The 22069-nt window shown below is 39.0% G+C and overlaps 2 protein-coding genes across 5 annotated transcripts in view; one reads left to right on the forward strand and one right to left on the reverse strand.

The window, feature by feature from the left end:
* The window catches only part of plekhh2 (pleckstrin homology domain containing, family H (with MyTH4 domain) member 2), a 49379-nt gene extending 37167 nt beyond the window's left edge, over positions 1-12212 (forward strand). For all 4 annotated transcript variants that reach the window (XM_017690608.2, XM_017690609.2, XM_017690613.2 and 1 more), the window contains 10 exons: positions 1483-1580; positions 3442-3619; positions 3714-3869; positions 6288-6385; positions 6516-6657; positions 7650-7795; positions 8861-8990; positions 9088-9174; positions 9281-9430; positions 11867-12212. In XM_017690608.2, coding sequence (XP_017546097.1) covers positions 1483-1580; positions 3442-3619; positions 3714-3869; positions 6288-6385; positions 6516-6657; positions 7650-7795; positions 8861-8990; positions 9088-9174; positions 9281-9430; positions 11867-12046 — 1365 coding nt within the window. In that variant the 3' untranslated portion in view covers positions 12047-12212. The remainder of the gene's footprint in view (positions 1-1482; positions 1581-3441; positions 3620-3713; positions 3870-6287; positions 6386-6515; positions 6658-7649; positions 7796-8860; positions 8991-9087; positions 9175-9280; positions 9431-11866) is intronic.
* A 7043-nt stretch (positions 12213-19255) lies between these two features.
* Positions 19256-22069, reverse strand: epcam (epithelial cell adhesion molecule). The gene is made up of 10 exons (XM_017690607.2): positions 22007-22069; positions 21716-21790; positions 21204-21302; positions 20744-21002; positions 20502-20567; positions 20331-20394; positions 20150-20251; positions 19866-20063; positions 19733-19777; positions 19256-19640 (listed from the first exon to the last, which is right to left on the reverse strand). The coding sequence occupies exons 2-10, from the start codon at positions 21774-21776 to the stop codon at positions 19611-19613; spliced, it is 924 nt and encodes a 307-aa protein (XP_017546096.1). The 5' UTR covers positions 21777-21790; positions 22007-22069; the 3' UTR covers positions 19256-19610.

The following is a 22069-nucleotide window of genomic DNA, read 5'->3' on the forward strand; positions in this document are numbered from 1 at the left end:
TGCTGAAGCATTAAGAGTTCCTTTCACTGGAACTAAGGCACCGAGCCCAACTCCTGAAAAACAATACCACACCATAATCCCCCCTCCACCAAACTTTACACTTGGCATGATGCAGTCAGATAAGTACCATTCTCCTGGCAACCACCAAACCCAGACTCGTCCATCGTGTTGCCAGGTGGAGAAGTTTGATTCATCACTCCAGAGTACATGTCTCCACTGCTCTAGAGTCCAGTGGCGGTGCTTTACATCACTGCATGTGTGGTTGGTTAGTGTAGTGGGTAACACCTCTTCCTAAAGGCAAGACTAATTACTAATGACTAATTACAAATATCTTGGTACAATTACTGACTCAAAATTGAACTTTGAAGTAAACTGTGAAGCTGTGTGCAAAAAGTAGACTGACTATTTTCTGAGGAGACTGTGCTATTTTCACACTGACAAAACCATGATGACCTTATTCTGTCGTGGGTTTTATTGATTTTAACCTTTTCTTTGATGGTGTGGTTTGGAAAGCTATCTTTAAGGAACATTAAGTTCCTAAATCAAGTACTCTAATGGTCTTGAAGGCTGATACAACTTAACCTAGAGGCCTTGCACACTAGGCAGATAAGGCAGATAACCGATGCAGTTGTAAATGATATCTCCCACTTTTTAAATACTGAATTTCCCTCTGGGCCTTGCTTTATAGCCCAAAAGTGCAGAACAAAAGAGTATAAAAATAGCTTTGTTCCAACAGCCATTCCCCAGATGAATAAGTTATGGAACCTTGAGTACCTTCTATTTTTTATGTTTGTCATTGTCAGTTGTTTGTGTTGTTTGTAAAATGTATGTTAAGATGGATACTGACTCATCCACTGCAAACCAAATGTACCCACAGGTACAAATAAAGTAACCTGAACCTAAAGCTAGTGCAGAATCCCCAATGATTTCTGAGCAGTAATGTAGAATTTTAATATATTTATGAGTAATAGTATCAAATTTTCATTCATTTCTGAGCAATACTCTAGAATCCCTATTCCTAGTTACATGCTTGCAAGAACACATTATTTTGAGCAGTTCATTGCTTCACATCAGCACTCACTTACTACACATACTAGTAAGAAACAACACTTTCAGACAGTTATTACAGATCTCAGGAAAGACCTCTGCTGGTTCAGGTTCAGTAATCCTACCTCTTAAGACAAATGATCGAATGTGACAATCTTTCATGCACATTCGTTTTTTGTTACAATTCCCAGCCAATCAGATTCATTACTACAGGGTAGCTTGTTGTTGTCCTCTCTTTGATGACTCATGGGAGACCAACGCTGAGATCACAGCATTGACTCATCTGGGAGGGCACAGGTGCTTTGTTTACATGTGTGAAACCATGGAGAGTGTTAATGTGCAGCATCTCCACAAGGGGGAGTGTTGGGCAGTGCTTTGTGTCTCAGTGAGTGTAATTGGTTGTTTTTGCGTTCTTGTGTGTGTTTGCCTCCAAAGGGTTGGCAGTTCCTGGCACTGTGTGTGGGTCTGTTCTTGCCTCAGCACCCCATTCTCTGGCTTCTTCAAGTCCACCTCAGAAAGCATGCTGACTCTAGGTGAGTCGACGCCAAGGGTGGACAAGAGTAATGACCATCTCTACTAAATAAGTAGAGTAAATAAGTTGAAACAGTTTACATAATTAAGAGTCAAATGAATGGCTAGATTACTCGATTTTTCTCATTTTTAGTGACAGACCTACTGCTTAGGAGCTCCTTAAATGTTGAGTTATGCTAACTGAAGTTAGCTCTCAGACACTCACAATGAAACAAATGCAACAGCTTAAAGGGCTCATATATTTCTCTCGCCTTTAAAATAAAGAAGTAAGAAATAAAAGAAACATTTTTAAGTTTCAAAACAGATCATTCACTACACAGTCCAAGAAACTGAGCTGCACAAAACCTGTTTTGAATCAGTCATTTCTATGATGTCACGAGAACCAGCTTATTTACATATCTGCCTGTTTAGCCTAAAGCAGTTTAGCCTTGACCCTTCAGACTGGGGCACAATACAGCCAATCAGAATAGAGCTCATTTTTCTTACATCAGTCTTAAAGGCACAGAAACAGTAACAGCCTGTTTAATTCTACAAGATAAAGAGAGGTTAGAAAATGGTCATGTGAAAGTGAATTATGACTGGTTTTGATACATAAAACCACACAAATGTTATAAGTGAACCTCAAGGGAAAAATTAAAACACAGGATATACACCAATCAGGCATAACATTATGACCACCTACTTGTTTCTACACTCAATGTCCATTTTATCGGCTCCACTTACTGTATAGGTGCACTTTGTAGTTCTACAGTTACAGACTGTAGTCCGTCTGTTTCTCTGTATATTGTGTTAGCTCCCTTTTACCCTGTTCTTCAGTGGTCAGGACCACCCTGGACCCTCACAGAGCAGGTGCTATTTGGGTGGTGGATCATTCTCAGCCCTGCTGTGTTAGTGGGGGTTATGCTGGTCTGAGTGGATCAGACACAGCAGTGCTGCTGGACTACAGTCTGTAATTGTGGAACTATAAAGGGCACCTGTATAATAAGTGGAGCTGATAAAATGGCCAACGCAATAAGAAGGTGGTCATAATGTTATGTCTGAATGGTGTAGGATATGGGCCCTTTACATTAATATTCATCATTGTTGTTATTTTAAGGTAATAAAGAAGAACATATTAAAAGCATACACTAACTGCTTAGCTAAGATTAGTTTGCTTGGTTTTCAGAAGTGAATTTTTTTTTCCTCTAACTGGGGGAAATGTGCCAAAATGCACACTTGCTTTTACTCTGTAACGATTATCAAAAATTAAATTAGCAAAGCAAACGTACTTTATTAGAAATAAACCACTATGATTTAATTATACCCTAAAAAAGTACCTTCATGGGAAAATACGCCCTCAAGTACTGTAACAAGACAAGACACACAGGTCCAGACACACTTACAGACAGACATAGACTGGCTGGTCACCATATTGGTAGTACATGACTTGTAGTTCCACATTACTGGCCACACTATGAGGTCAACCTACCTTAAGGAGCCACTATACAGACTGTACAGTTAAAGACTCTAGTCCACCTGTTAACCCCATAGTTTGTCAGCCATCTAAAACCCATTCTTCACTGGTCAGGCTCTGACCACAGAGTGAACATTATAAAGTGACCATTGAATGTATATTGCAAAACCTCACATCTCCATTTTTGTCATTTTTCAGTTTGTAACATAATTTGAAAATACCAATTGTGTGTAAATTTCATGACAAATGGACCAAAAGAAATGACCCAAAAGTACTCGGACAAAAATTTGGTTCCACTGACTTACATTAAAAGTAAAATATGTTTTTCCTACTGCTGTAAAGTTATCATTTTGAAGATACAAGGTTTCATACATTTAACAAAAATTAACCCTTCACCTCTCAAACCACAGGACAGAGGTGGGGAAGTATGCCATCTACTGCCAGCGCTCAGTGGAGAGAACTCAACAGAAGGGTGATCGACAGGCCAGGCCCTCTCGCATGGAGATCCTGTCCATCTTACTGAGGAACCCGTACCACCACTCCCTGCCCTTCAGCCTGCCTGTGCACTTTCTTAACAACACTTACCAGGTTTTTGGGGAAGAGGGGTTCATGAATGAAAAGCATCATTAAAAGTCCTGAGCTTCAAATGTCTCTGATCGTATGAAGTATATTTCATTGACAGGTCGTTGGTTTTGATGCCTCCACCACAGTGGAAGAGTTCCAGAACCGTCTGAATCAGGACACTGGCATGAGAAAGACAGGCCAGTCTGGCTTTAGTCTCTACTCCGATGACCCCACCGGCCAAACCTTGGAACACTACCTGCAGGGCAGTTTGAAGGTTAGACTCTTACTAATCCACACACAAACTCACACCTCCAAGAAACTGCACAGGAGCCAGTAGCTTTCAGGAACTAAAAGAAGGAACTAACAGCAGAGCAAACAATGGAGCATTAACAAACAAACTGAAATTGGAACAGAGAGACTAAAGAGCAGATGAATGTACATGAGAAGTTGCAGAGCAAAATGTGATCTGTTGCAGTCTCAATAAGCGCAATACATCTGAATAGAATGATACAGTTTGCTAAAGCTGTAGCTAATTATGCTAACTGTAAACAGGACTGCATACTAATTGAGATATATTTGTGAAGTGTAAGGTTTGAAAGGCCCAGTAAAGTACTGGAAATTGTCAAGACTGGAGCAGCCAATAAGCTCAGAGCAAATGACATAATGTACGTTCACTGATGAAGGGATTATAGTGTTAATAAAGTTCTTTCTCACCAAAACATTCATGGGCCGTAATTTTACTCTGCCTTATTAGAATTTCGGAAACAATAAAACAATGACACAGGAAGTCTGAAATAGTGTCATTATAAAATACAAATGGTGCCATCAGGCTCTTCAGCTCTTCGCAGTTGGGCCAGAAGAGAAGAGACAAGAGGGAAGAGGAGAGATGAGGACTTCATGCTAAATCTTAGGTTTATTTTGTCCAACGACACATATGGACACCTTGCTGCACATATTGCGCTTTCTTGCACATCTGGACACTCCACCCTAGACACTTTTTTTTTTGATCATTCTCTTTATTGGGTTAACAGGATAGAAATACAATACTGGGCAGAGATTGATTACATTACCTTTTTTCTTTTTCCCATTAACCACCTAACCCACCTACTATCCCTCACCCACCCACACCAACCCTCACCCACCATGTCACTTATCGCCCACATTCATAACAAAACATTACTATAGAAGAAGGGGGGGAAATAAATAAATACAAAAATAAATTAAAAATTAGTAAAATAAATAAATAAATAAAATAATAATAATAATAATAGCTAAAAAAAATAAATAAATAAAAAGGGGGGGGTTACTGTTATCCACCTGGGACATCAGATTGCCTGAACTCTGAGAAAAAAGAAAAAAAGGGGGCCCAGGTATGAGTGAATTTACGTGTTTTACCTTTAAGGGTGTGTCTAATTTAGACGCTTTGTTTTGATACCAATATCTGCACATATTTATTCATTCAGTGTTGTGATTATATGCTGTTACCTGTGCCTCCTTGTACAGTCATTATTGCACTGCGTCTTTCTTCTCAGGTTATAGATGTTATTACTAATTGTTGTATTTTTCTATTTGTATATATGCCTGTATATAGGATCTTTTTATATTTATTCTTCCCTGTTGTTTATACCCTTATTACTATTACTGTCCTGTATTGTGTGACTGCTACCGGCTGCTAAATTTCCTTTGGGATCAATAAAGTATCTATCTATCTAGCCATCCATCTATCCAGCCATCCATCCTGTTACCAAATAAAACTGCTACTAGTATTGAACGATTATATTGATTGATTTCTGACATTTAATATGTTGGAACAGGCATAAAAGAACTAGTAGTGCTACTTTTAAGAAGTACTATCAAAAGTTATGGTTAACTCTGATTAACAAATATATATAACATATTATTTTCATTTAACATTTTACAAACTGTACTGAACTAAATCTTTTCAAACAGGCCTAACTAAGCTTTCTTTTTAATGAAACATGCAGCTGGTCAGTGTTTTTTAAGAACTCGGAAAAGCATATTATGGCATATTGTGACTTCATTAATCATGATATCAATAAATACTGTGATATTGTTCAGCCCTATCTGCCACCATGGTTTAGGAAAGTCTCTCAGCTATACACTTTTGAGACACTGCCAGTAACTTATACCTGATTTTAAAGGAAAAGTTTATGTAAAATTAGTCACAGAAATTTCCATAAATCAAACAAATGACTATGTAAGTAATCAGGTGCATTTCCAGCCTCTCCACCCAGAGAGATAAGCACATTTTGTGTTTTTTCATGTATATCATATAAAATCCACAAATCATATTCCATAAATCATATTTCCTCAAGGAGGTCCAGTTTTTACAGTTACAATCAAATACCAAGTTTATTTAATAAATCCTTCATTACGTTAAATCAGGGGCTGGTAGAATTGAACAAGTCCTTCCAATGAGTGCAGCAAGAAGTCAGGAGCCAAGCCTGTGTTCATCTAACCAATACATTGATAACATTTTTAAAAACTAAAAAGTTTTTTAAATTTTGCACTGTATTTATTTTTATTTGTTCTAATCTTAAATTATGTTTGCACAGTAACATATAATACATGTGCTTTTTTGGGCAGGATGTGTCCAACTTGCATCTGAAACCTGAATCTAGAAAATAAAATTTCTCTGTATTTGTAATGGCATTTGTGGCCACCTCTACAGATTTGTGACATCATATCTAAATGGGAGCAAGCCTGTAAGGAGCTTCACACAGGCAAATCTGAGAACACCAGGACTGTTAAACTCACCTACAAGAACAGGTAATGGAGAAATCTGCCTTTAGAATCTGCCTCAGCTCAGTAAGAGAGTACAGTCAGTGTGATAATCTCAACATCCTCTGTCACTCTACCGCCCTCTCTCTTGCCCCCTCCCGACCCTCTCTCTCTCCAGGTTGTACTTCTCCCAGCAGCTGAGAGGAGAAACAGAGAGAGAGCGCCTGCTTTTGGCCTATCAGACTAATGAGGAGATTGCAGCGGGTCACTTTCCTGTAAACAAAGAACTCGCCTTAGAAATGTCTGCACTGCTTGCTCAGGTGTGTGGAACATTCAGCATAGGCAGTTACACACTTCCCTCCCATGATGGTTAGATTCAGTTAAAGTAACACTTTCACTTACTTCATAATTTGAAACGTTTGGACAAATATTGAAAGACCTGTTTCTGTTATATCTACTTATTACACTTTTTGGGGTTTATGTACCAAAACAGCCATAAATCATTTTTACATGATCATTGTGGGAAAAATTAGTTGTGCACCAAAACAAAGAGCCAAAAAGCCACAAATTCAAAAATTACAAAGCTAAAATATCAAGTTTTATGTTATTTGCCAGAAATGGTGCTCAAGTGCGAAATGAAATAAAAACAGGGCAGTAAACCTTTCAGTCATCAGTACTTCCTGACCATTTTTTAAACCTGTCGTCATCCATTAGAGTTAAATAACTTGTTTTCATGACTGTGCCTTTATGACTGATATATGCAAATGACCCCTGTTCTGATTAGCTTTACTGTATAGTAGTCTGCCCTAAAACACAAGCTTTATAGCTTCAGCCTGAATGAGCAGGGCTAAACTGCTGTAGGGCAAATAGGCAGTTATTTGTAAATATGTTGGTTTTTGTGACATCATAACAAAATTTGAATCAAAATGGGCTTTTTCTGCAAACTAACAAGCACTTGAAATGAGGAACAGGTGTGTGTGTGTAATCAGATATCCAGTGAAGCTGAGCACTGATAGGTTGAGCCGTTGGATTCCTGAGTCATGTGAGGCAGTGAGGGGTTCTGGGAATTGTAGTTTGAAGCAGCTGTCTTGGCTGTATTTCCAGCCGTGCCGGAGGGAGGCGCGACATTAAGGAAATGTTCCGTGATATGAGCCCTTTAGTATGTTATCAGTTAAATAGATGAAACGGAATGAAACAGAAGTTAACAGATCTGGTTAGATGTGATAGCTTGCTGTTAGTTTTCACATAAGATCTGCTAAGTGTCCCTCTAAGTGCTTATCTTGGGTCCAAGATGTCTTGTATATCCCCCCAGGTGGAGTTTGGAGACTTTGAGCAGCCGTTCTCCAATGCAGCTGGCTCAGGTTCTGGACAGGCTAAATCTAAGCAGACTCTCAAACAGGTTCTAGAGCGCTTTTACCCTAAGCACTACAGACGGGCCTGCTCAGATGAGCAGCTGAGGTAAACACCATTCACAGTGAAACACACTGGGCAATCTTCCCAAATGCATCACAGTGTTCCAGTAACTTTAACTATTACACAAGCCATTGAAAAGGATACTTACACTACTGTTGTGTGATCTTTGTGCTACGGTGCTCTGGGCAAACCGACAGGTACACACAGAGTACACAAACATTAGGGATGCCTGTGTTACAGATTTACTTAAAGGGGAATTCCACCAACTTTGTAGTAATTTTGAATAATTCAGTATTTTTGATGTGAAAAAGTCTTTCACAGTGGTTTGATATGAAATAGTTAACTGTGGAGAAGCTGACTAACTTGGATTTCATTACAATGGTGGTTCAGAACCAGGAGCTGTTACAGTATGTCTGCAATGTAAATATAATATATATTTTATTTTCTATCCAAAACAGCTAGTGATCCTACAGAAGTTTTTATGTGTTGTTGCCACTGTTAACATGGTGGTATATCGCCCCCCACCAAAAAAAGTTTTCTTTTGGTACAGTTTTGCCTTATTATGCCCTACATGTACCACTCTGCCATTAATGGATTTTAAAAAATGTTTTAGGCCAAAAGCTTATCACAATAACAATGTATCAGTCACTTTCTTCATATCCATTGTGTATAAATGCTTTCTATGAGGGAGCTTTTAGAGGCATTGAGTGCTTCAGATATCTGGTTTCTATCACCATCACTGTGAACGATTCAGACTGTTCAGAGTAAGTTTCTCTAAAATGATTTTTTTTTTATCAAACCACTCTTAATGACTTTGTTTACATCTTACCCATTTAACTATGCTGAAAATTTGAAACATCAGTGGAATTCCCCTTTGATGAGGAACCTGTATGTTTAGTTGTAATACATGTATTATAACTGGAACTTGTTGTACCTTGAATGACATCCTGTTAGGTACGTCTGCCCAATGCATATTTATAGACAGGCCTGCCTAATGCCTTTTAGTTCACATTAAACTTAATTTAATCATATTTAATTTAACTTAATAACTTAATAATTGATTTATTAAAATTAATCTCTGCTCTGTTTTCCTCCTCCTTGCCTAACCAGCCAGTTAGGTCAGAGGCTCTCAGCTCGGTGGGCATCGCTGAGGGGCCGGAGCACCTCAGAGTGTGTGCGGATTTACCTGACTGTGGCTCGCAAGTGGCCTTTCTTCGGAGCCAAGCTGTTTGAGGCTGAGGTGGGAGAGCGTGGCTCATATATGGATCAATTTAGGGCACTTACACAATGTTTTTCTTTATTTGTTGCTTCTCTTTCTTTCCTCCATTTGCTTGTAGCCCTTGTCATCCTGTTCTCAGCAGAATGCACACGTGTGGCTAGCAGTGCATGAGGACGGACTGAGCGCGCTGGAATTCACCTCCATAGTAAGAAGATGTCAGACCTACACTGACTCCCTGCTGATTCATATTATGTGATTAAAATCAGTTTTCCTAAGTACGTAAGTCGCCTCCTGCTCTCCCGATTGTTTAGAAACTCCTGGCGTCCTACTCCCATAAGAACATTGTAATGTTTGGAGGCTGTCGTCAGGACTTCATGCTGGTGGTGTCTCAGGGCTCTGCTTCCAACACTGTCAGAGACAAGCCTACAGAGAAGCTCTTGTATGCTATGAACCCGTCTAAGGTAGGGATGGTATCAGCCCTGTTATAACAGTTCACAGAGTTATAAACCTGCTTCATCCCCTTATTACAAGGTTCTCTGACATTTTTGTCAGAATTTAGTTATTCGCCTCTTCTTATTATGTGAGGTGTTTTTTTTAACCCTAGCTGTGGTCTATAACATTCATGAAAACGTTGCAGAAATTCCTGTCTTCTTGTATGTCTTTAAAAAGTTTTAATATATTAAATTTTATACATTTTAAGACAGTAATTAAATAGCATGTATTTGAAATGATGGGGCCGTAATTACAACATAAGCATTTGTTTCATTCATTCATCCATTTCTCTTTTCCTTCTTTCTCCCAAAATAAGACATGGATTAGAGACAGCATTTCAGATATAAGAGAAAAACCTCATGCTGCCTGTAGACTGATCTGCTACACTCCAACATAAAGGAAAATTTCATATTATTCTATTTCATTTGCAGTCCTTTCTTGAATAAGTAAAAAAGGTGATTTGTCCCAAAACAAGAAGGTAATGTCATAATAAATAAATAAATAAATAAATAAAGGATACTAATATATGTCTAAAAAATTCATAGAAAGCATTACATTTAGCTTTCTGATACATGTAGATACTCTGTTACAAAACTAATGTTATGCGTTATGTGTACAAATTATGAGTAAATTTTTTTTAAAATTATGAGTTCCTTGAAAATCATCACTTCTTTTCATGTTTTGCCAGATAGAACCTTATAATTCCAAGCAGAAAGTAAAGGGAGTTTAGGAGGTTCTTTTAGGAGTTTAGAAGTCTTAGGAGGTTCTGTTTGCATTTGACCTGCTCCCAAAAAACTGATTTATAAATTTGATACAGATTTTGATATTGTACATTTAGAATACATTTAGGATGTCTGTCATTTTCATGCATGAATGAGACACGTTCCACATATCAGCTTTGCTATTTGAAATGCAAAATCTTTGAAGCTCAATGTCTCAGAACTGCTCAGAACACAGATAGAACCTTGTCATTTCAAGGGGATGGCATATTAAAACCCTCAAGTGTATACAGAGGCCATTGTTTGCAAAGTTGTGGGCTTGCTCAGGCCTAATATAACTGATTAAGATCTGTATAGACATAATGTTATGTGCTTATGTTTGGTATCTGGATGAAATCTATTAGCATATGGAGAAATATACTCTATTTCTTCTCATATCTCATATAGCCTGTTGCTGTTACCTCATTTACTATGTTGACATGCATGCCAATAGTTTGGTGTAAGTCTACGGCAAGAATATGTACACAGCACGGCTCGTCATGATCCGACCTAAGCTTGATCAAATTAAAATGTGTCCAGCCACATATCAGCCAGTCTACTTTAGTTATATTTGAACATATAAAGATTTAGATCATTCCTCTGGAGTGTTTCTGTGAGATTTTGGAGCACTTTGAGAAGATGAGACGTCCATCAGTTAAGCATTTTGGCAGCAAGATACATCATGTTTAAGATGATGGAAAGAAGGGTCGTATTTTTAAGTATTTTTAAGTGGCTGGGACAACATATAAAAGTGTATCAGAAAGGGGGAGTTAAAGGGAAATTCCACTGATCTTTTAAAATATCTGCATAAGTAAATGGCAAACAAAGCCATTCAGAGTGGTTGATGTAAAGTGCTTTTTTCTAAAGAAACAGAATTTACTTTGTTGTTTTTTTGTTTTTTTTTCCCGTGCCTCTGAGGGAGAAGTGGCTTAGAAAATGTGTGTGTGTGTGTGTGTGCGTGTGTGTTTTTGTTTTCGTTTTCGTTTGGTAGAGCATGAACATGTTTTTTGAACCAACCTTGAAATTTTTTTTGTGACATGTTTGCACCTGCTAGAATATGTGCACTGTCTCTTTATTTGGATTGCATAACTAACCTGTCTCATCTGCTGCTAACAATGTGGAGCTTGATGAGGTGCCTGAATAGAAGTTAGCTGATTCCAAAAAGCCTGGTTTGTAAATTTAATGAGTAGAAAGTTTTTTTTTGTTTTTGTTTTTTTTTTTATTACTTGAAATGCAGTGTGTAAAAGTAAAAAGTATTAAGAGAAAGAAATACTCTAGCAAGTACTTATACTTTGTTACTTCCCAACCCTGACCATTATCAACATTACAGGTAAAGGTCAGAAAGGACATGTAGATCCACTGGTGGTTTTGAATAGTAAATAAAGTGGCTACATGGCTACACCACTGTAAGAAAATCCAAGGTGAATGATTGTTGTCTCAGTGATTGAAATATGCAGAAATTTTAAAAGATCGGTGCTATTCCCCTTTATATCAGAATATGCTGGCATGCATGTAAACAGGACTATTAAAAGGCTAATCTTTTCTACAGCTCATGTAAACATCCTGGTTATGTCCAGTTTCTTAGACTAACTAACAGTGCAATCAGGCTTTTATGTTTATGTAAAGGTAATAATTGTGTTGTGTCAGATTCAGGAGTTGACCTTACTCATGGCCAGCTACATCAACAGCGCCCACCAGCAGAAGTCGGCAGCCCACCATCTCTCAGCCCCAGCCTTGCTTCTGGCCCAGACCCAAGTCGGAGAGCAACGTAGCAAATCCCCTCCTGCGGCCTCCTCCAGACCCAGCAAAGCTCCCACACTGCTGTGATGCTCCTTTCAGTGGAGCGTCGCTCTACGCACCCATGGTCCCCAACCCACATCTTGAAGATTTCACCTCTAATACATCCAGCTAATGTCCAGCTAATCAATGTCCTCTGAAAACAATTATCAGATGGATTGGGTGTAGTAGATAAGGTAACCCAGAAGCAGGTTGACACAAAACAGGATTTCTCAGTGAACCTGAACAGTTTAAGCCATCACAGTAAAGTCCTCCTATTGGCCAGGCTTGAACTTTAGGCCTATATAATATGGCAGAATTCTCCTTTTGTGAAATACCACACTGACACTCAGAGAGAACGTGTGGCTAAATATTCAAAATGAAGAGGAAGTGCTCTAATGCATGGGAGCAGGAACTTAGACCTGATTTGCATATTGCTTCATTCTTTGCATTGTCGTTGGGATGAAGTTGGTTGGTGTATGGAGAAATAAAGCCTTCCCTTCTTCTTACTTCTCCTAGAGAAATCTGGTAAAGTTACATGGATCATGTTGGGTATGTCATGATATGATGAAGTACAGTGAGGCCACAGGTGTTACAGAACATAGGCCAAAGCCAATTTCACTTGCCCAAATATCGTAAGTAAATTTAATTTCAAAGAAATGTAAGCAGATGCTATTTATTTATCGAATCCGTTAATGTACTCCGTGAATAATACTGATGTATTCCAGAGATATGTTTACCCTGACTTCAGGAAAGGAAAAGGCCATTCCAGAGTAATACGTCAACAGTAACTCTTCTTCCTAAGAAAGGCAGCAGTAGAAGCGATAAGAACATTTGAAAGCATGTGTGGGTGAAGGGAAGACACACGTCACTGGAATGTAATACTGAGCGTTTGCATATACATAAAAGACTTGTTCACTTGATGAAGTAAAGTATGTCTGACTGATAAAGGATGTTTGGAGATTGTATTGGAGCAGTACTGGGTATTAAGACTGGACTGACATTAGGTGTAGAAAAGAGAGGATGGCGCTGGAAGGAGGAAGAGTTTTCAGAGATTTAAGGTAGTTTTTCACCCTTCTGGCCAAAAAGGTTACTCAGAGTAAAAAGCAAGTATTTTGGGTCAAACGTTCCTTAAACGTTTATACATAACATTGCCATAACCATGCCATAACGTCATGGAAGATGTCTTACTGTCATGACATTAATATAACAGTGTGTCCATTTGCAGCACGGTGGCGTGGTGGGTAGCACTGTCGCCTCACAGCAAGGAGGGCCTGGGTTCGATTCCCCGGCCGGGCAGCCGGGGTCCTCTCTGTGTGGAGTTTGCATGTTCTCCCCGTGTCTGCGTGGGTTTCCTCCGGGTTCTCCGGTTTCCTCCCACAGTCCAAAAGACATGCAGTCAGGCCAATTGTGTAAAATAATCAAATTGTAAGTCGCTCTGGATAAGAGCGTCAGCCAAATGCTGTTAATGTAATGTACATGCATTATTTTTTTCTTATGATTCTAAATTAATGCTTATAATTTCTTGTATAACTGTTTTTTTTTTTTTATCCCCTGACTGTAAAGCACTTTGAGCTTCCACCAGCATGAAAAGTGATATATAAATAAAAATGATTATTGCGTTTATTATTGAGTAAGGAGAATGATCTACCAACCAAATAATATGTGCTCTGTGGTGGTCCTGTGGGGGCTAATAAAGTAGGCAAAGACAAAGATGGACTACAGTCTGTAATTCTAAATCTACAAAGTGCACCTACATACATGTAAGTGGACCTAATAAAATGGATAAAGTGTGTAGATGCGAGGAGGTGGACTCTAGACAGCATTAAAGCATCTGTATTGACTATTACTTGTAATAGATACATGACACTGTAACATTACTGAACAAAATCTGTCATAACAACTCGTCACAGTATACGACATTTGCCAAGATCTGTTTATGGCATGATTATGCCAATGTTGTGTTATGAGATCAAGTAAATTGTTACTGTATTTTCTCAGTGTACAAATTCAAATGGAAATGCCAACCTTACATTTTACCAAACTTGTAGTTAAATATACTAAGCAGAAGAGCAAAGTACAGAGTGTGTAAACCAGCCTTTCTTCTATAACTTTTCTCTTATTTTTATGAATTACTAAATTAAACAGAGGACTTTTATCATTTGGTTTTTGGCCAATCTTATAATCCCAGAGTACAGGAGGCAAGGTGCTGTCTCTTGGTTCCTGCATCTACTGTATTGTACTTATATGTTTGTTCATTTTCTCATAGTATTTAATTGTAATTAAAGCTTAAACGCCATCATATTTTTCATTTGGCTTTGTGTGTGTGTGTGTGTGTGTGTGTGTGTGTGTGTGTGTGTGTGTGTGTGTTTGTAGAAGAAGGCTCATTTGTTTCTGTGGTCTTCAGTAGGCAGTCAGTAGGAAACCATTTTGGTGAATTACTGTAAGCTGAGGAGTACCAGTGGTGGAAAAGGTACAAAGAAACTGGTACTTAAAGGGGAATTCCAGTGATTTTTTTAACATTGCCATTAATTCAACCATAGAGATGTCAACAGATACATTCAGATTGTCTTGATGTGAAATACTTAACTGTAGAGAAACTTAGAAGACTGATTTCTTTGCAGTGGTGGTGATGGGAACCAGGGCTCTCAATGGCTAAACACAAATATAACAATTATATTTACTGTCCAAAACCATCAGTGAACCCATGCCTCTCTTTTGAGTTTTTATAGGTAATGTTGATGATAGAAAAATGAATGACTTTTAAAACTATGTTTTAGACCAAAACGTTATCCCAAAACTATCATAAGACAATGTCTCAGGCATCAGGCAGCGCCTGATTATATGTAAAAAAAGTCTGTGAGGGAGCTTTTAGAGGCTGTTGATTGATTCCCATTACCAACACTGTGAACAGTTCTGTTTTTCAAGAAACAAGCATTTCATTCAAACCATTTTGAATGACTTTGTTGACGTCATAAAAATGGACTTATAAAGTTATTTTGAAAAATCAGTGGAATTCCCTGTGAAGTGAGCCAATGTCAAAATATGGTGAGATTAAAAGTGGAAAAGAGCCAAAAAGTATCAACATTTAAATGTACTCAAGTATTTAAAAGTAAATTCGTTAATAAAAAAAGTTTTTTGGTGATGTATTATGGGGTGGCTAATGGGTGCTACTTGTCCTTTATTTTACACTGATTTTCGTTGGATGTTTTAATAACAATATAGTATGTGGGAACCTGGCTTAGATGAAGAGTCTCACACCCTTTTAGATTTGTAAGGAATAGTTTGAAGGTCTAAATGAAAATGTAAGGAATGAAAAGTATGGTTAAAGTAAACAAATTGAGTCCCAGTAATACTTGAGTACAACTCTTCCAATAGGCTTACTTAAGTAGAACAGTTGCTGAAGTATTTGTTAACCTGAGACGTTTTCTAGAAAACTGGAATTTGACTCTGGTTTCACTGAACCGTCAGCGGCTTTGCAGTATCGTTGATAGCATCAACCTTTTCGTCACTCAGGGTCTCGCCTACTGCTCCACATGCCTCACCTGATTGGCTTTTCTTCTTTTGATTGCTATGGAAACGCACTGACTTCAGGTATGAGAGTGTAGGGGGAGGGATGAAAGTGACCCACCCAAAAACCTGTCTGAGCCAGTCTGTGAACGGATTGCTGCAGGCTCTGTTGTGGAAGAGGCTGAAAGAGTCGAGCCAAGACAAAAGAACCTGAAGGAAACGAGATGGAGAGTGAGTCAGCCCCCACCAAGAGCTTATTCAGTGTGAAACACTTTCTGTATAGGATGATATTAAAGTCACATTCAGTGACTTCATCACCATCATGATAAAACATTAAAAGTGGGGCCTCCTAACCTTAACAAATACTGAAGGCCTGAGACAGGAGATGTACAGATTGATGATTTAAAGGGGAACTCTACCGATTGATCCAAAATTCTACATAAATAAATGGTTGAGATGAAAAAACAAAGTCATTTAGAGTGGTTTGGTGTGAAATGCTCCTTTCTAGAGAAACTTAGAGTCAAAGTTGTTCAAAATGGTAGTGATAGGAACGTCTAAGACGTCTGAAGGGTTTAACGCCTGAGACATTGTTTGGCAATAGTTTTGTGATAAAGTTTTGGTTTAAAATGTATTATAATCCATTGTAATGTTGGGTGTGTTGAGGCAAAATAGTCCCCAAAGAGAACTTTGCCTATTTTACCATCATTGACATTACATATAAAAACCCGTGTACATATAAAAGAAGACGTGTAGGTTCAGTGGAACCTACATTTGTGTTGTAGGCATGGCAACCCCTGGTTTCTATCACCACCAATGTAAAGTCTGTAAGTTTCTCTACAGTGAACCATTTCTCATCAAACCACTCTGAATGAATCTACATCTCAGGGACTGAATTACTGAGAAACTTTGAAAACATGGAGGAACTCCCCTTTAAATGTGTTTACTTTTTCATGGTGATGGACATCAGATTAAAGATGGCCAAACCACTGTCTTTTTCAACAACGAATACCAAGGCTAATATTAATACTGATGCTTTTAATGCCTTCATGTGCATCTTTGTAATTTCCACACTGGAACCAAGTAAATGTGTGTTTTAAACATTCTATTTGAAAGCTTTTTCATCTGTATAAAACAGGCTGCCATATAAACTGTATATTGGCGTGTTATTTTAGAGCATCCACAAAGCCTTGTGTATCTCTGCCTGTGCTGTGTATATAAGACGTAGAGAGAAAGAGAAGGAAAAGCAGTGCCTATTCTACACATTTGTCACAATCATTCAGTCCTGTTATCTGCTGCTCTGAAGTGTAGCTGTGTCTGTCAGCACAGATGTTGAGTAGGCTTCAGGAAGCTTATAGATGCTTTAGTAGAGCCAGTTAAACTTTACCAGCAGGTTAGCCATTCAGGAGCATGATTGTTAAAAGTTAACACATTATTTCCATCAAAACTAAATATGTCCCTGAACTCAGCTGTGGCTGAGAGGCAGCGAGAGAAGTCTGTATTAGCCGTAGCACTCTCTCAGGCTGTGTGTTCAACACTGAACGCAGTCAGACTGGTCTAACCTGATTCCAGACAGCAAGTATTAGAATCATGCGGGCTCACCCCTCAACTCTCTGTTTTGTAATTAATGAAGTTTCACCTAAAGTGGAAAATGTATTAAAGGGGAACTTTAATATGGAGCACTTCTACATAAGTTAATGGTTGAGATGTAAACAAAGGGATTAAAAGTGGTTGATGTGACTGGTCCCTTATACACCTTACAGACCCAGATTTCTTTACAGTGGTGGCGGTAGGAACCAGGGGTCACAAATATCAACAATATCAAAATATCACCATTTTATTCACTGTCCAAAAAGAACAACCACTAAGGTTTTATTTTTAAAATATTGTTGTTGTCAGAAGAAAACATTACATCTCCAAAATGACAACTTTACAGGAGAAGGAAAAAAACTATTTTACTTTTAATGTAAGTCAGTGGAACCAGACTTCTTTCCAAGTCACTTTCCAAGTCCATTCATCATGAAATTTACAGACAATGTAAAGGACAACTGGCGTTTTCAAATTATGTCAAAAACTGGAGAACGTCAAAAGTGGAGATACGAGGTTTTCTTCTGACAACAACGATATGCTGATAAAGTAGTGATAAATCCAAAGAAACATGTTGGGGACTATTTAGCCTCACAACATCTTGCGTGTGCCTCTCCCCCATGAATGTGGTTTAAAAACAATCTATTTTATTTTTTGTAGCACCACAAAGTAGAATTTGATTCCTAGTTTCTCTAGAATGGAGACTTTTACATCAAACCACTTGGAACATCTGCCTATGTCTTAGTGTTTTTAAAATCCTATAGAAATTCCCCTTCAAGTATTATGGTGTCAAAGTCAAAAGGGTCATTTCATGAAACACCTTGCAGAGTAAGTAATTAAGACCACTTCTGAGAAGATCTACTGTGTAACTCAGTGTAAGTGTCTGTGTATGTCACAACATTCGAAACAAGGCCTACAGTGAGTCAGATGCCCTCAGATTTCCACCACAGAAATAAGCCTCATTCAAATGTTGCCTTAAATTTGCCTGCTGAGAACAGGTGTGGCAGCAACTGCACATCCTGGCTGTCTGAACAGGAGGATCTTTTAGCTTTTAAATAAGCTTTATGTAGTGGGTTAGTATGCTAGTTAGTATGCTATTTTTCCTTGGGGAAAAATGAAAATAATGAACACGCATCATTAATTATTTAATGCCACACGTAGGGATTCCATAACGAGAAAGAGGAACTTGTATTGTCTACAATGTTAGACTATTGTGCCAGAATACCCATGCAGACGGTTCAAAACAGGAAGATCCCCAGTTAAAACACCCAAATGTACTGTTCTCTAAAATCTCTAATTTGATAGAACTGTTGAATTTTGAATACACTGAATTCATTGAAACACGACACTTTTAAACGCATTTGAGTCCAACTGTCCACTACATGAAGTATTGTTTAAGATTGCCATTTGCTAATATGTGCAGGCAAGATTTCAAATTCCTAACAGCTTTAAACAATTGACAGCCTGCCTCAGGAAGTATCCAGCGCTTCGAGTAGAAGCACATCATTGGGATTCATGTGAGACCAGTCACACACCATGTGCAAGAAGGGACATGATATGGAATCTCTCACCAGGGATCAAATTACAAGTCTTTAGTAGGGGAAAGAACCGGATAGAAAACCCTTTTGTGCTCAGGTAACAGAACAGTCAGTGTGAGAAAGGAAGGGAAAAGTAAAGAACTCGTAAGGCCGGTTTTCAGACAAAGTTTCGCCGTCAGTGGGGATTTACCAGACAGCCTTTTCAGTTGAAAAGGGTTTTGACTAACAAAACCACTTCAGACAACTGGAAAAAAATATAAGTTGTGCATTCTTGCCTCAAATTTGTTAGTACAAGATAGTATAAACTTAACACATACAAAAGAAAAGAGGATTTATGGGAGAGACTCCACCCTTCCCCTCCCCCACAAAACTGGCAGCGTTCTTCCGGAGTTGCTACCTGAACCATCTCTAGACAACCTTGTATACACATTCAATTGAAAGCTACTCCGTAGTCAGTGCTGCACCTATTCTATGGGCGAGCTCGTTTTAAAGAGACTACACTTTAAAAATTGGTTAGTCTCATCAAAATATTCAGACAAGATGAAAACTAAAGATGTCAGACATCAACCTGCATGTTCGTGACTCCGGAAAACTTCCCACACAATCAAAAAACCAACCAACACATGAATCCATTTAAGACACGACATTTTTATTAAAAAGTGACATACAAACTGTACATATGTATTAAATCCACTGAGAATATTTACTTAAGTGACATTAAATATCTATAAGCACAATGAGTTTAGACAGACTAAACTCATTAAATTTCCATCTTTATCCTGATTGGGAATTAAAGACTGGACTGTCTAAACATTGCTTAAAACAGTAACTGTAAAAGGATCCATTTTGTTCATAACTGGAGCATGTAACAGGCACATTAAATTCCCTTTAAAAACAACCCAACTTAAAAAAGCCAAGCAATATACAAGTGGCGCTCTGCTCCTGTGCAAACACTCCAGTGTTCAAAGACCAAAACCGTGGAATCACTGCGACATGGGAGCCATCTCCCTTTGCTGCAAAACATAGAAATCATAGGTAAGGAAAACGCATTTTAAACGCATGACAAACTTGTCAAAAACACCAATTCAAGAACTGCAAAAGCTACCTGAGTCTTCTGGAACTGAGCCCTCTCCCGTTTCCTGAGGAAGAACTGCAAAAAGAGGACAGCAACTATAAGACAAGCATGTAAAATAAACCATGACCAAGTCTAGTTGTCAAAGCAGTGGAAGAGCTCTGACCAGAACAAGAAGTCCAATGACAACAGCCAGAACAACCACCACAATGACTGCAATCACTCCTCCCGTCAGTGACTTCATAGTGAATGTGGGAGCTTTTTCATCAACGTAGTAAACCAGGATGTTCTCCAAGCCCACCTTGTTGCCTTCAACAGAAAGTTCAAGTGGGGTCTGACTTTTGAAAATGGGCAGAATTTTCACCTAAGAAAACACAATCCACAGTTCATTATACACATTCAAGCAAAGTTCAATCCAAACCAGACACTTATTAGAAACAAGGAACCTACATCTTTCTCCATGTAGTAAGCCATGCGGGACAGGTCAATATCACGATCCTGCCCTATATTCTTCTTAACATCCACAACGATAAGACGGGAATCCTTGTCATACTAGAACAAAACAGGACCAGTCAAAAGTTGTGTCCTCCAGAACTTGAGCGCAACTGCTTAACTTGAAGATCATTCTTACCTCAACTTCACGCACAAAGTCCTTGGGGATGTTGTATCGATCCAAGACAGCATTTTGAACTGCACTATGGGACACACACACACACACACACACACACACACACACACACACACACTTAATACCAGGATATAAACTGCATCATAGAATCAGGTTTGCATTGTCATTACATACGTTCTTAGTTTCGTTTCATCCAGAGCAGTGGCTGCTTCTTTGTGCTTCAGTTCAAGACGAACCCAGCTGTTAAGGCAGATAGAAATCATGTTAGCCAACATGTCATTGTCCCATTGAATCTACCCATTTCTAGAAAGTACATCCCCTTAAAGCATCTTATCTGCATTCCGAGACATGTGCAAGTATTAACTGCATGTGGATTGACTCAAGACATCACAGCATAATGGCAGATGTTTACTCACTAGGTCTCCACTGGTTCACACTTGATGTTCTTGTCTCCTTTATCAGATCGGCGGACACCTGCACTGTTGACACACCAGCACGTTTCTGTGCCGTTACACTGGACCGCTTTGAATTGCCCGTTAGCTTCACACTCAGGATCATAAATCCCATCATTATCTACAAAGGCGGTCTCAACTGGCTTCCCACCGATTGATCTTGTGGCCAGGTTATTCCTGGCACGGTACATTTCTGCCTTCATGAGGAAGCACTTGGGAATCACTGCAAGATAGAGAGAACAAGCATGACAGCCACCCTCTTAGGTGTTTTTAACTGCCTTTTCATGACACCAACTTTACAGAAAAACCACCCGACAAGCAGAGCCAGCATAGCAAGTCACACGACAGTTTACAGAATATGTTGGTCACAACCACTACACAAAAAAGGTCAAGCAAATTAAAATGAAGTTAAACAAGAACTTACAGGTAGTGCAGTTCACAGGCTGCTTTGTGCCAGCATCAACAAGAAGGGTACATGTACAGGGAGTTCCATCACAGACAGCCCATTTCATGGTCTTGCACTCTGTAACATTGAGATTTAAGTGTTTAAGTGTGGAATGTACAGCCAAGCCAAAGGGACAAGTCTTACAACAATTCCTGCTGCAAGAACCTAAAAAGGAGCCATTATGTTCGTAAGCAAAGCCAAAGGCGTGGCCGAGAGCCAGAGACATGGCAGCCAGTGGGCGTTACACTGAAAGAACATCAGGTGCAGCCACTCGCACGCCAGCCCCCCTCCCCCACCACTACCTGCGCCCTTCTCTACAGCCCTTGTTGCCAAATCTTAAATGCAAATCTCAAAAGGGAAAATAAATGGGCTCATTTTCAGCACGAGTAGAGTTCCTGAGAGTAGTATAGCCTTTACAACTTTACAGACTTACAGTGATAAATTGAGAAAACGGCCCGTTTACAGCGGCCATAAAACGATAAAACGCTCACCACACTGCGCAGAAATCCCAGCGACACACGCCAGCAGACACAACGCAATGAAGGTCCTCATCTCGGATGTGAGTTCTGAGGGATAAAAAGAGAAAGCACAGTTTCTGTAAAAACACGAAGGAGCGCTCCCAACAAAAGGTTCGAGGCGAACAGCCCCGCGAGTTTTCTTCAAATAACTCGCTCGTTCGTTTGAAAAGCCACCAACAAAGCTTATAAACGCTAAAGGCTGATATAATCCAGACGGAAAGACGCCAGACCCTCCCTAAAAAAGCTCAGAGCCACTGTCCTCACCTCAGTCCACCACTCGAATAACATCAAGCCCGAAACAGGTGGCAATTATACCTGCATGAGAAA

This window comes from Pygocentrus nattereri, chromosome 5 (assembly GCF_015220715.1).
Source record: "Pygocentrus nattereri isolate fPygNat1 chromosome 5, fPygNat1.pri, whole genome shotgun sequence".
In the NCBI taxonomy this organism is placed as follows: Eukaryota; Metazoa; Chordata; class Actinopteri; order Characiformes; family Serrasalmidae; genus Pygocentrus; species Pygocentrus nattereri.